Genomic DNA, 14,833 nt, shown 5'->3' with positions numbered 1-14,833 from the left:
GCCGATGCTCCACTGGGATGCCACTTCGGATCAGACTCTTCAGCTCTGCACAGGGGTTCAGCTCTCCAATGCTGTTCCATCTGTCACGGAGGGGCTTCTCCACTATTTCCTGGCTCCGCAGTTTGTTGGACTTCATCTCAAGGGCTTGAATTTTGGCCAGGAGTTTCCAGTCCTCAATTTCATAGTCAGGTACAGTCATAAACCCATACTCATCATACTCACTGGAGGGACACAAGGCAGTGTTTAGTTCAAATGATAGTGCTGGTACCTGTGTCAAGGACATTTACTGTTTGGGATCATCCCAGCTACACAGCCTGCTGCCAGGCTCATATCACCCATACCGGAGCACAAGTACTTGTGGGTGGGCACGCCCCACCCCCCTCCCTTTCCAGGCTGCACTGAGATCTGAGAAACGCTCCTTAGGCCTCAACTTCACTTTGTTGTGCTGTCACTTAATATTAAATCTGGGGTTTTCTGATACTCTTGCTAGGGATTTTTTTAAAGTGATCTCAAACACTCATTTGTAATAGCACTCCTTCACTTCTCTGCATGTGACTGCCTACCTCAGAGCCTTAAAGACAAATGAGAACCTGCAGCGCTGGCATACACACATCAACTCAAGTGTAACTTTGCTCTGAGCTGCAGATCAGCCTCAGCAGACCCCTCATCAGCCCCTAAAGAAATACTGAGCTCACCCTGTATACCTTCTCCCTACCCCATCCCAGTGCAGAGACAGTTCTGTAGAAGAGGACTGAAAAGGTTTTGGGGCATGAGATCAAAGAACAGAGATCCACAGTTCCTTCTGATGTCTCCTTGTACAAAATGCAAATCTCTTACTGATCAGAACACACCAAGAGTACAGATAGTACAGCTTGTCAAGGTTTGTGCACCATCTGTCCATAAGGTGGGAAACTTATAAGGTATCATCATATTCTTGACAAAGAGACCTAGGGGATCTTCTCTTGTGGATGCCACCCTGGTCAGGGAGAGAGAAACAGCAATTGTTTCTCACAGTGGTTTGTGAGAATTTTAAGGGATTGTAGGAATGTGATAACTTGTTAGTATAAACAATCTGCAGGTAGTGGTTTTCCACTTTGTTTTCCTGTTCTTCTGAAGGATGATGTGCGAAAAAGATGTTTTTTATTAACTAACCAATCAAGTAGAATGTATCGTATCGGTCTACATAAACTGAAAAATCCTTTGTAATAAAGCTTCTTTTTTTCCTCTTGCAATTGGATCTCTCGTCTGTTCTTGTGTCATTCTCAGCTCAAGGGTGACATCATCTCCAAAGCTACGTGGAGAACCTGTGAGGCTGACCAAAGAGATAAAATGGGAACTGCTACAGAACAGGGACCCCCACTGTGCAGGAAGGCATAGACACAAATATAGGCCCTGCTACAAAATGTTGTTAGATGTATCTGCCTGCACACTTCCCTTTGCAGACAGGCTTCTACAAAGCTGTAAATATCCCCATGCTCTCAACTCTTACCTTACAGGGTTCAAGTTAAAACCTTCTTCCGCTTCTTCCTTCACATCCCACTGGAGAGCTTCCTGGATGAGGTTCTTCACCAATTCAGCATGCGAATTGGGCAGGCCAGGCACAGCCTCCTGCAGCTTTCTCAAGACTGTCAAGTATTTGCTCTCCATCTGGCAGTTTCTTGCTTGCAGGCAGGCACACTGTTGGGGAAACAAAAAGGAAAGAGCTTGCTCAGTGGTAGTCCTTCCTGTGTTGCCACTGCTCTCTACTGGCCTGGTCTGCACATAAAGTAAAGACTTCTGCAGAGCAAAGCCCCAGGAAACACATTTAGTAGTTTTCCACAATCAGTGGAATTGCAGCCATGAATGAATCTCTATGGTCTGTGAACAAGCACAAGCTGCAGTAGCTAGCATGCAACAGAAATTGCTTATTGAGTGGGAGACCTACTACATCATCACCTACTTTAACTACTGCATTGCATCAGTAGATGGCCACACCCCACCAGCTCAACCAAGGACACATCTGAGTTCTCTGCTGTCTTTTCCCCTCATCCTCAGACAAGTTCTCTACACCGCATTGAACTGTATCCTGATAAAACATACCACTCCAGAGACTGAGCTCTAAGTACAGCATTTTCAGGATACATGGTAGCACCACAGACTAGGTGACCACATGCCCCTCAGCATCCCCAGTCCCATGGCACTGGTACACATCATTTCTCATGCACAGGAAGCCAAACAGATCAAACAGCAGGACAGTACCTGTCACCACCTTAGTCCTGCTCACAGAAAGCAAAAAAAAAAATAGAATAAGGATTATTAATGCACTCCACAATTGGGGAACTGAGACCACATAGGTGACAAGACTCACCCAGTGTCTCACAGGAAGCTCAGTGAAGACTCCTGTTCAGTGGGATGCAGAAGTTGAAAACAAGAACAAAACAGAGAGAATTACATTGCATATAGAGGGGACAGAAAGGAGCATGGTTTCTTTCATACTACCACTTTAGTCAGCATTTTACCTCACACTGAGCATGCTGGGCTCGTGTGATAACTTCCTGTTTGAAGGTTATGGCAGTGTCAGGATGAGAAGGCAGTAAGTTAGGAGGAAGGCAGGGTTTCAAAGAACTAGAAAGCAAACAGATGTAAGAATGGCAATAACACTCCAGCTACTTGCCCTGTCCCAGAAGTCATGACTGTGAAGATATACCTGTAGTGGGCACGCTCCCCCATCACATGGCCCTAAGTCCACATTACAATCTCAGAAATGCTTGTTAGGCCTCAGTCTTGATGAACAGCGCCTGGACTAAGCTCTTGTGCTTCTCAGAAATATTGTCTGCTCCCAGGAATTGGTGCTAATGAGCTTTGGTTTATAACAAACACCAATGGAAACTTATCTTTCTTGCAAACTCAAGTGGAGGAACATTTTTGTCATCAAATTTTCAAAAGTTACCAATTGTAGCCAGGATAGCAAATTACTGTGACTAAAGGCAATTCTCTTATGAACCTATAAACAGTGGTCCCAAGTGAGACCCTCTGAGCTCTCCTGGACCACAGTGTGCTGTGACCAGCAACCTCCCTCTGAGTGGGGCCTCTCAGAGCCAGAGAACTCTCAGATTTGCTGTACTTGGAGCACCACTGCCAAACAGTGACGACAAAACCTGGGCCCATATCCCCACTCCTCGAGGCTCATCCCTTTGCCTGCTGAGAAGATGCAGACATCTGACATGAGCACTTCACTGAGCTCGAGGGAGAATTTTCACAGGTACCTTGTACGTACTCTAGGTCTGTGTGAATACGTTACAGAAAATATACCTGGAATCTTAGATTCTCAAGTATTTTAGGTTAGTAAGTAAGTTAGGCCTATAAGTGAGTTACTGTTGTGATTGCAGTAAATTCCATAGAATCTTTTGTAAATTGTTTAAATTCAGCCATTGTTTAAGCGTGGTTAACTGTAAGTGCATTAAAATCTTTAGGCCCAAACTATTGTTCAAGTCCAGAGCTAAGTTTTGCACAGGAGTCCACACTGAACATTGTGGCTCAGTGGGAGGGCCTCCCTTATTCCTTTTATGTTAAAGCTTTCCCATCCTTACTCGTTTCCATCCCCAGCTTCCACATAGATTTTTAACTGGTTTTAGGTTAGTACTATTTTATCTTTGTGTGCTTTAACCATCTAGTAAGTAGTAGAGTGAACCTTGGCAATGAGCTTTGCCATGCTTTCACTTCAATATTGAACCTGCTATGCCTAACCTTTGCCAGTGATTCTTTAAGCAATCTCAGACACTCATTCACAACAATACCTTAAAAACCAGGAAAGTAAATCCTAGGGAAATCCACAAAACAAATGCTGGCACCCAGCTCCAGCTTTGAGAGTCGTTCAGGACCAGAAAACAGGATTAGACAAGTCTGAGAGTAAACAGGTTTTCCACACTTATACAGCTAGAAATAAAAATACAACTTAGGAAAACATGAGAACTCTGATCTAACTGCAGGATTTCACCATGCTGCCACCTAGCAATGTCAAGTCCAGCAAAGAAACCATGACTAGATGGAGCCAGGACTCGATCTGTCAGCTCTCAGGAAATTTTTCTGATCACCTACACAGGGTTGCTTTTTTATTTGCATAGCTGAAATGCAGAAATTTGGGTTAAGCTTCAGCACCTTTAAGACTAGTCTTCACAGGTATATTTACTTCTGTTGAAGAATTAAAATTATCATGTCTAATTTGGGAACAACACAAAGCAGTAAAGAGGTCACACTAAAAAAAAACACGAGAAAGCTTATTCTTTGTGGATCAAAATCTATTCTGGTGCCATGGAAGAGAAACTTTGAAAATAAATTAGTACACCAAGGAAAAAGGTCACTTGGCCTTACCTTCATCAGGAGAGCTTTTTCATTTTCAGCAACACTTGTCCAGAGTCGAGTAACCTGGTGAATCTCGGAATTGAGAAACTGGTTCTGGGTTTTGTATGCATCAATATCATCCTGCCATGAAGAAAAACAGTCACACAAGGAGAGATCCTGAGGGACTTAAAATCCCTCACATTTCAGGGACATCAGATTAAGTTAATGACAATAAAATATCTAAAAAATTCTGTGTTCTGAGGAGTAGACAGGACTCCCCAGTACAAATATTACCTACAAAGGAAATCAAGGCACAATATTGTCTTGCATCAACAAGACACCTGAAAATGCTAAATGTATATACATACTTAAAAACACTGGAGAGACCCAGACCATATAAAGCGAGGGATTCACTTCAGATTAAGAATATATGTGTTTTGTTTAATTTTGGTTGGGTTTGGTTTTTTTTTAATATGAAACAAATCTCAGCCCCATGGCTGGCAGGAAAAATGAACACTTTCCACAGAAAGTGGCTCTTTTGGCAATTCTCCACCTCACACTAACCTATAATTACAGCTGTGCACATACAACAGCCTGCATCTGAAAGAACCAGGATGTATTGGGAAACTGCAAGACAGAAACATAGAGCAACAAAGTAAGTGAAGGCAGCAAGTCAGGCTGCACCTGTGAAACAAAAGAAAGAAAATAAAGTGGCAGGCACTGAATGATGACAGAAAGTCAAACAAGACAGGCTCTAAGCTGAATCTGAAACTGACCCAGATGCTTTTTAGGACCCTATTGGCACCAGGTGAGTCCCTTCCAGCCTTCCTCTCGTTTGGAGAGGGATGGAGCAACCAGCAGAAGTATATTCTGTGCTTACTGCAAAGAACATCCTCCATTGAACCTGACGGCATAAAAATGGACCTAAAAGACCTGTGCCATCTCACACACCTTCAGATGCTCAATCTCCTCCTGCTGCTTATACAAAGTCTCTACAGTGATAGTGTTGGCTTTTTGCAGGGGGTCAGAGAGCTCTCGGGCCATCTGTTCTGTCAAGGTCATGATGACTTCTTGTTTGGCATGGTTCTTCTCCATCAGAAGTTGCACATGTTCCTTGAGCTCCTGGATATGGCTATCTCTCAAAGTCAGTATCTGCTCCAGTTCCTTCTTTTCTTGTTCAAGAGCTTCCAGTCGACTTGTCAGATCTGCAATTTGTCTCACTTTGTGGCGCACCAGCTCCAGCCTGTCCTTATCTTCTGTTGCAGTGAGATACATGCTAGATACTCGCTTCTCCTGCTGGGCTGCCTCCAGAGCTTTGTGGAGAAGTTTGACTAGTTCCTGGAAAGGGAATGCAAAACCATTATATCACTGTGCTGTCCAGGGCAATGGCATCATGGACAGTACAGACCCAACAGTGATATATCTTGAAATTTACTCCTTTCAGAAGGAAAAAAAAAAAGCAGAAATCTTGAATCCACAGTGACACCACTGTGAGATGTTCTGCTCTCACAGCTGGGCCTATGTCCTGGGTTGACTATATTATGCTTTTATCCCCAATCATCTGCTCTGTTTATGCTGAATAGTAAGTTTTGCACCTTTAAGACTTGTTCCAGAGAGTGAAATGGGAAGAGAAGAAGCATGCAGTTCGTTTTCAGACACTGCATTCACTCCTCCACTGGACTGTTGTTGTCTGCGGATGGACAGATAGTGGGACAGAGCTCTCCTTTGTTTTCGTTAGTTTTAGCTAGCTGAGGCAAAGTTCCCTGGACTGTGGGGTTTTTTTCCCTTTTCTTTGGACCTGTTCAAACCTGCTCTGGACTGGACACCCAGAGGAGCGCCAGCAGCTCCACCTGTGGCCCACCAGGCCGGGCCTGGGCAGCGGCACTTCCAGCACAAGAGGGACTGATAAGAGAATGAGTGAGGTGAACTGCAACCCGGGGAAGGGGCTTTCTCAGCTTGTCATCTCTTTTGGAGCAGCAAGAGGTTTTATTGTTCAATATTGTTTAGGTTTTATTGTTTAATAAACAGGTTTTTTGCACTTTTCTCCAAGGAGGTATTTTCTCCTGAACCAGCTGGGGGAGGGGCCAATTGAATCTGCTTTTCTAGAGGAGCCCTTCGGGGGTTCTCTTCCAAATTTGCCCTGAACCAGGACAGCCTGAAAGGTCTCTGCGGCAGTTCACAGATGACTTGATGTGGATTGGTAGCAAAAAAGCTGCTGCCCACACTGTCTGAACTCTGGCTTTCCTAGTCATTCTTGGGAAGCCCAGCAGAGATCATGGAGATCTGGTCAGCAGTGTGGTAAAATGCAAGGGAAATAATGCAGTCTGCAACTACCTGTGCTACCAGAAGGAAACTGCAGTATCCATTTTAACCTTCCTTCTGACAGAGTCCTCCCTCACTCTATCCTGCATGAAGGCATGAAACCTTGCCCCACAACACATTGCTGATTCAGGCTCTGCCATCTCAGACACTTAAAAAAGCAAATCAAGGATGCAGCTGACTGCCCAACATGGGACTTGGCTCTCCCGGCTCTTTGGCTGGAAGAGCTACCAGCATCATTAGCAGAGAACCTGGCATTGCTCCATGCTTTGAAGAACAGTTTCATTCATGAGAGACAGCTCTTGCAGTGACCCATGCCCTGACTTCTTACAGTCAAATCACCTTAAAGGTGGGTCACTGTTCAAAAAGAATGACCTGCTGTTAACACCATGATTCCCCCTGTCTGCTCTCACCAGTGTCACACTACCCATTCAGGACTGAACTTATCAAGCAACAGAGATGCAGAAGCAAGATAACAGCAGAGTACACTTGGATTTGTTTTACCTCCCTCTTACACCTACTGCACTTCCTAGAAAGAGCTGAAGGTCTTCTTTTGTGCTGGGCACCCTTAGGCACACACAAGGTGGTAACACCAGGAGCTTCAACTGGTCTCCAGTTACTGCCTGCTGAGCACTTCTCAATGCTTTTACCACATCAATGTGTAAGGCAGTCCCTGTGCCCAGCCTCAGGGCCCTGACTCTTAGAAATAGCAGTCTCTTCACCACACTCACCTTCTGAGACTTGACTTCCTCTGTGAGCGTCAGAATCTGTTGCTGAAGGACACTCACTTTATCCACTGAGTTCTTCTCCCTCGACAATTCCTCAGAGCCTGGGAAGCCACTGTTCATCCACCTGGCCTTCCTAATCCAGTTCAGCCTGGGCCCCATCCTCCCATCTTCCAGGGTCCCTTCCTTAACTGAGGGGAGATAGATTTAATTTAGACAGAACTGCTTTTCTACTATGGACTCCCAAGTCTTGCTATGGGGACTCAACAGTTCCGGAGTGAAGGCTAACATACAGGACATGGAAAATTGACCCACTGGACTGGAGCCAAACCAGTAGGGATCAGACACTGATATGCCCACAATAAACAAATTTGTGATGGTTTATGGTACCTGTTAACCCACATTGCACCCTTCTCATGAATCTGGCCCACAGGAAATGGAAGTTACCGCCATGGAAAGGTACGCATCCAGTAGAGCTGCCAAGCTGCCACACTTAGCTTGTGACTGTGCAGCAATTATACTTTTACCTCAAAGAAATAAATCTGGTGGATTTTATTTGTTTGGGGTTTTTTTTTCCCTTGTTTTTTTGTTTTTTGGTGTGCTTTTTTGGGGGTCTTTTTTTTTGGCTTCTGCAGAAAGTTCCAGAGGTAGGAGATAGATGGAACCTGAAGCAGAACCAAAAGTGTCAGTCTTGTGGCAACAACACAGGAAGAGACTTGAGACAATGTAACAGGGCCTGCTAATCCCTGCTGGAAGGCATCCCAGTCAGCTGTCACAGCTCAGTAACAATCACCTGCGCCTTTTGCCTCTTGCTCCTCATCCACATTTTCAGGATGTTCTTGTAATTCATCAAAGCTAAAGACATTTCCGTTGCTCCCCCAGAGCTGCTTGGAGCCACAAATATTGTAGACAGTGTTTCTGAAACGAGAAGATAGCAAGACAGCATAGCGAACAGAAGTCATGATCACTGCAGCCAGCCAGTGCATATTCAAACTATTCAATTCCTTACCACCCCTTACTTCTCACTTCTCCTCCCAAAACTTATCTCCTTCATGTGCTGAGAAAATTAACTCTTTATAGAATTGGTGGATTTGAGGAGAGCAAGGTTGTAACCAGTGTAAACCAGGAAAATGCCACAGAATCAGTACAGCACAGCAATGTCAAATCAGATAATCTTTCCCCATGTGCTTGAGCCCTATACATAAATGCATTAGATCAAAGAGAGGATCAAAGGTAACAGTAAACCAACCATATCCTTCCCTTTCCCCTTCACTTCCTTCATCCATCCCAAACCTTAGTTCACTGCAGAAATCCCCAGGTACCAAGAAAGGCTGCCAAGAGAAGATCAGTTACCTACAACACAGCCGAAACTGGGACAAATGATCACATTTGGAGTAGCCACAGGTCCTGTGCTCTGAAACATTTAATAAATAACCTTGCCAAAGGTTATTTACAAAGTCATAAACTAAAATGTAGGAAAGAGTTTCAGGAACAAAAAACTGCAGTCACCCCCAGGAACAGTTTGTTACAACTGCTGCTATCAGATATTGCCAGAAGCATTAGGAGATGACTTGATAGAATCATGGGGAACTACAAAGGTACAAGTAGTTTGTGTAAAACCTGTACCAGAAAGCATGCATACAAGTCTTTTTCTTCTCCTCCTGTGCTGTCCTTCAGCTAAAACAAAAAACAAGTCCCTTGTTTTGAGATCTATAAAAGACTCAGTGTTTGCTGCTTTCCTAACTGTAAATGAAGCTGCCATTTAGAAACTATTATCTTTTTGCCTTGCTACTGTAAGGCTCCAGAGCAGAAGAGCAGACATTGCTGACTTTGGAGAACATACTGGTGTGTAAGACTAGCAGACCTTCAGTCCCTGTAGTCTGCAGTTACTACTCATTCAATGCAATTTTTCTACTTCTCCGTATCTATTGCTGCACTCTTTTCACCATAAGTCTATAGCAGCTCAGGGATCCAGATGTGCTATGCTCATGAAGACCCAGCCTGACAGTGATAGAGCCTGGAGAAATGTTTACTGAACAAGGGGAGCAATACAACTTGAGCTGGAAAGAGACAATTGTTATTCAAGCTCATGCTTGAGTAAAAGCACAGCACAGGAGCAAGGGCCAAAGACGTGTTTGTGTTATTTTTAATCAACGTGAATAGGAAAGAATGCATAGCCTGAAAAATAGAACAGCTGACTTTGAGGAACTACAAATGTACAAGTAGTTTGTGTAAAACCTATTCCAGAAAGTATGCATACAGGTCTTTTCCTTCTCCTCCTGTGCTGTCCATCAGCTAAAACAAAACAAGTCTTTTGAGATCTATAAAAGACTCAGTGTCTGTTGTTTTCCTAACTGTAAACGAAGCTGCTAACATGAAACTGTGGTCTCAGGGGGGATCTTTCTTCATATAAGCATCAGATTGTAGCTGCAGCAGTGGTGGTGAAAAAACTATAGGCAACTTCCACACCAACAATATTTGGCAGGTGCCTGGCTGCCTACGGCCACTTACTCATTTTTGATTACGTGAAAATTAGTGACTAGGAAATACTTAAAGAGATACTGATGAGGTTGTCTTTGTGAAACTGTAACTGACCCAGACTAGTAACTTTTAACCTGATGGGCTATCCATTGCAACAGAAGCAGGGAGTAGGAATACTAACACCCTTGAAACTCAGCAAGCAAGAGCAAGTTGTGCAGTCAGGCCACGTTACAGCCTCAAGCTCCTTTTCCATGGAGTTCCTGCTTTGGAGAATACACTACACTCAAGGTCCTTTGAAACTACTGGAAAGAGCTAATGGGCTTCTATAACTACCTACTGAATACAGCTGAACCTGATCATGCACTCTTCCAAGACCACTGTGCAGATGCCTCACACTAGGCATGAAAAGCACTGACTACACTGAAGAGAGCTTAGCCAAGTCCTAGGCCTGCTAGCAGGATCTTTGCTAAGAAACCTAGATTATATGAAATGCATCAGAACAGAGGGATGTAAAGGACCCACCTGCAGGAAGTTTACTTTGGCCTGGACTAGCCTCTGAAAAGGTGCTTCACAGTTCTCACACCTAGACAAGAGTCCCATTTCACACAATACATAACAAGCAAAGAAGGCACACAGTGGCAGGCCAGCACGTCAACTGCACTGCAGTTCTCTTCATGCACTTACTGTATCTCTGTCCAAGGGTGCTTCAGGGAGATGTTCTGCAAAGTAGTAGATGTTTGGGGTGCAGGCAAAGATGCTGCCTTTAAACCCACTGCTTCTGTTGGTGTTTTCACAAGAGGCAGAAAGTCTTCATTGTCAACTACATCTACAAATGTAAAAACAAAACAGGACACAAAAGCAAATGAGCAAAACAGAATTCCATTGGACTTTGGGTCCTTCATGTAACCTGACAGCCACAACAGCTTGCTACAAATATACATTACACGTCCAAATGGTCAAGGACAGTGGGGTAGGCTTCCTTAATTTTAGCTTAAATTACATAAGTTTCCATGTACAAACAGAATGATCTACTCAAGGACAACCAAGTGATTTCAACCATATATATGAGCATGACTAACCTTAAACAAACTTTAACTGCCCAAAGGTACAAGGAAGGAGAATTTTGCTGTTCTCTTCCCACATTCCAAACCACATTTGATAGTTTTAATGCGCAGATAACACTCTGCAAGAACAGTTTGTTACGAAATTTTTGCCTGCTGTAGCAAGATGCCAGAACCTTTCAGAGCAGACACTAGCTAGGGACGGGATTATTTGTTTCAAACAAAATGTGCATCTAGTCATTACTGAACAGGTGGATACCCTGGTTGTGCCCTCCCCTGATCTACTGACCTGTCTACTACCATTTCTAGGAAGGGACATCTTCAGCCCACTGCTGGAAAAAACCTTGCTCAACATTTCAGAGGCCTTACAAGAGTGATATATCAAATGTGTACATTTCACACATGTGAGGAAAATCAAGATGATCACAAGACACCTGAAAATCCCCAAACGTATGCTGTGGATTAGGAGGCAGCTTTCTCACTTTTATACATAATAAGGCAGAAGTGTCAAACATTGGCCAAGTGCTGATAGCTGGCACCTGCATTTAAAAGCCTGGCCAAAACTTCTACCCACTTCCAGATGAGGAACACCATTCATCACCACGGGGCTGAAAGCAAAAGAAAGGCTAACATGTGCAACACCTACTTGTTCTTCCAGCCAGAGGTTCATTCACAAGCTGGGAGCTGCCCACAGGAAATCTGCTCTGAGTGTTGCAAAATTCCCAACGTCTCATTTGCAGCTGCTGCAGCCAGTACATCATTGCTTGTTTGCTGATTGCCTAACAAAACAGGAAAGGGAGGGGAATCATCTCATCAACACAAGACACAGCCTGAGGAGATGACCACCACTTTCCCGCACAAGCCAGCAGGAGAAAGGTCAGCTGTATCAAGCCTATCCGTAGCTGTATCTGCATCCTCTGGTCCTAACACCAATTTGGGAGGACAGAAGAAATCTTTAGTATGGCCTTAAGGGGTAGAATCTCAGTGGACCACTGACCTAATTTTAAATGTGGTTTGGTTTATTATGGTCCAAGACGGAGCAGAAATGTCCCAATTGTTTTAGACAGGAAGCATCCCCAGAGCTTTTTAACAATGACTTACACAGAAATAAAAGTCTAGCAAAGAACTTCCTGGAACAACCATTTTAGACAGAAGAGTTAATTTCTGTTCTGTAAATGACATATGGACTGCAGGACTCCTCAATTACTTTAATTTGGCACACAGTTCCACTTTTATCCCTACTATTAAACAACAGCCATCTCACAGGTAAGGAGTCCCAGACTTGCCAAAACAATACAAGTAATTTAGGTCCAAGTGGTAGCAATCCAAATTACAAAGACTCAAATGAAACTCAAGCTAAAAGATACCTGAGTACAAATATGTCTATCCTGACTGAGAATTTTTCATTACCTTCAAAGTAAAAGCTCTGCTTGGTGTTCTGATCTCAAAAACTCCTTCCCCATTCTCCATTTTGCAGTCAAAGCTGGCGCTGGAGAGATCGATAGACCCCAAAGGATTAATGTCCTGGGCAGTTCTGTAGTACAGTAAGCGGCATTTGTTTTCATCATAAAAGAACCAGCGAGACTTCCAGGTCTTGATTGGCCCCTTGATGCCCAGCTTATTTAAATAACCACAGAGTTTTTTTCTGGATGTTTCTGTGCTGGTTTTCACCGGTACATTTTCCAGTTCTCCGGGAGAAGGAAGCATGTCTTTCTCTCTTGCTGAGGTTCCATTGCTGCTGTTAGTGTCTGGATCTGACTCCACTAAATTGCCTGGAGCAGCAAGCGTATATGCTCCACTTTCTGGTCCTTTCTTCATCCCTTTAAGGAAATAGATAGAAACAGGAAACTCTCTAGGTAAATAAGCCAATCCCAATTATATCATCACTGTTACAAAACCTGCAGACAACAAAAAAAGGAAGGAATAAGTTCAGGTCTGCCACATGACAAAAAAATACTTCCTAGCTTTCAAACTACCCAGCCAAGGTCTCCAACTCTACTTTTGGTCATTGCTCCCTGCCCTCCTCTGCTCTGATGACCTCTATACCTGTTTTCTCCCTTTTTCATTCCTAAATTAGGCTGGACTAGCAGCCAAGAAACAGTATCTTAAGCTCTTGTGAGAAAAATAAGTACAGCCCATGGGCATACCAAATCCATAGCAATAACCAGGCATTCAGTACTTAATGTTAAGGAACAGCTGCAGAAAACATGGCAAGATAACAAGCTCTGCGGTTAGGCACATAGTCAGGTCAAGGAATTGCAGGTAAGTGTGTCCTGGTATTTGCACTGAATGTTCAACTAATATTTTAAACCATGGCATCTGGAGAAAAATACAGCATTATGCAGCATCCTTATTAACAATATGTGTCAGCTGACTATAGTTGTTAAAATGCCTGCATGTTACGTGTTAGTTCTTCATCCAGTAGAATGGATTCATATGATGAATTATGCACCAGAGAAAGTAATTCTGTGGTCATTGCAAAAGAGACTTGGTTGCCTTAGTGACCAAAGTAACCACCTGGGTCCCAGAAGTGTAAAAGAAAAAGATAAAACCTGGGCTGGAGGAGATCTTTGTAAATCTCAACTTCAACTTATCTCTCAGATATAAAAGCTGTAGCCAGCTACACGGGCCCCCATTCAAGTAAATTTTTCCTTATGCAAGGATGGAAATTTTGCCATGTCTCTGAGCACTTTTTCAAGTGCTTAACCATATGACAAGTGTGATTTTTTGCTCAGAGTGGCAGAAACTCACAGCTCCTGTATAAAGAAAGCTAACAACACTCCAGAAAAGTATCTATAAATAACTTCTTGCATTTTTTGAAACTTCAGTTCCAGACACTAACACAGCTGAAGCAAATATGCGAGCAAATAAATTGCTGCAGTGTTAAGTTAGTGTGAATCCAACTGCAGACACAAAACTATTTAACACAACATCCAGCTGTATGGCAACATGTCAATGAGATAATACAATGGCGCACACTGATATGTTTCCCAAGCTGATCTTTTTCCTCTGCTCTTAGGAACAACTTGTCCTCATGACTGAAAGAAGGTTTATGCATCCTAGCGCTGGCTAAGCCCCAACAGGTTTATTGCTGCCCCCTCCTGTTCTCACATTAGCTTTACAGACAGCTATCAATAATGTTCACTCTTTGTGAAAAGCTACTTAAATTCTTTTAGTTCACTCCCATGACACTGTGGATCATGGTTGTGAACATATTCACAAATGCCAACAACAACCACTCCTTGAGAAGATGTTGCTTCAATTACACTTCTGAAACACACAAAAAAACTTCATTTCCAAGCTAGTTTAGCTTGCCATAAACGAAATATCATCAGGAGGAACAAACACTTTCAACTTTCCCAAACAGACGCTGAGGCTTTAATGTCAGTACCAGTGTAAATATCTCCTGTACCCTCTGCAGATTTCATCACACTTCTACTTCTTGCCAGCGTGATGGTCCATGGGTCCACACCACGAACAGGACCAAGCAAGCATTTTATGTAATTTAATTTAGGTAGTTTAGTAAGCATTAGGTTCAAGAAACAAGTTATAAGGAATCATGTCAGAGCTGCATTCAAAGACCTCTAGATAAGACCTCACCTCCTTAAGGGAAGTAATGAGGAGCTCCTGGAAGTCACAGTCTCCTGGCACAGAGCTATTGCTGCAAGCACCACCAAGCAGGTACCCACAGCCTCCAACAAATCCAACAGCAACAGAAAAGCAGCGTCTACCTCAGGTTTTTTTTCGGTCCAGTTACTGCCAGGGAGCTGTCTGAAAGATATATTTAGCCGAAAGCTGTCCCGACACTGACTCACCAATGAAAACGGATCAGGGAGGACCCTGCAAAAACCTTTCCGGCGCTGCGATCAGCGCAAGGCAGCCCCCATGGCCACTCCCTGTGCCTCCCGCAGCGCCGCAGAAGCGCCT

General features: G+C 43.6%; 1 protein-coding gene across 1 annotated transcript in view; it reads right to left on the bottom strand.

The window, feature by feature from the left end:
- TBC1D2 (TBC1 domain family member 2) overlaps window positions 1-14,667 on the bottom strand; it is a 20,359-nt gene extending 5,692 nt beyond the window's left edge. Inside the window, 11 exon segments of the mRNA XM_005425025.2 lie at window position 1; window positions 4-221; window positions 1,490-1,677; window positions 4,351-4,461; window positions 5,272-5,658; window positions 7,371-7,555; window positions 8,158-8,282; window positions 10,530-10,671; window positions 11,553-11,685; window positions 12,317-12,726; window positions 14,507-14,667. The exon segment at window position 1 is cut by the window's left edge and continues 198 nt beyond it. Of these exon segments, the coding sequence (XP_005425082.2) occupies window position 1; window positions 4-221; window positions 1,490-1,677; window positions 4,351-4,461; window positions 5,272-5,658; window positions 7,371-7,555; window positions 8,158-8,282; window positions 10,530-10,671; window positions 11,553-11,685; window positions 12,317-12,724 (1,898 nt within the window). The 5' untranslated portion in view covers window positions 12,725-12,726; window positions 14,507-14,667.
- Window positions 14,668-14,833: the final 166 nt, after the last annotated feature.

This window comes from Geospiza fortis, unplaced genomic scaffold (assembly GCF_000277835.1).
Source record: "Geospiza fortis unplaced genomic scaffold, GeoFor_1.0 scaffold240, whole genome shotgun sequence".
NCBI classification, from domain to species: Eukaryota; Metazoa; Chordata; class Aves; order Passeriformes; family Thraupidae; genus Geospiza; species Geospiza fortis.
Note: the sequence above shows the minus strand (reverse complement) of the source record. Positions and strands in the feature narration are given on the sequence as shown.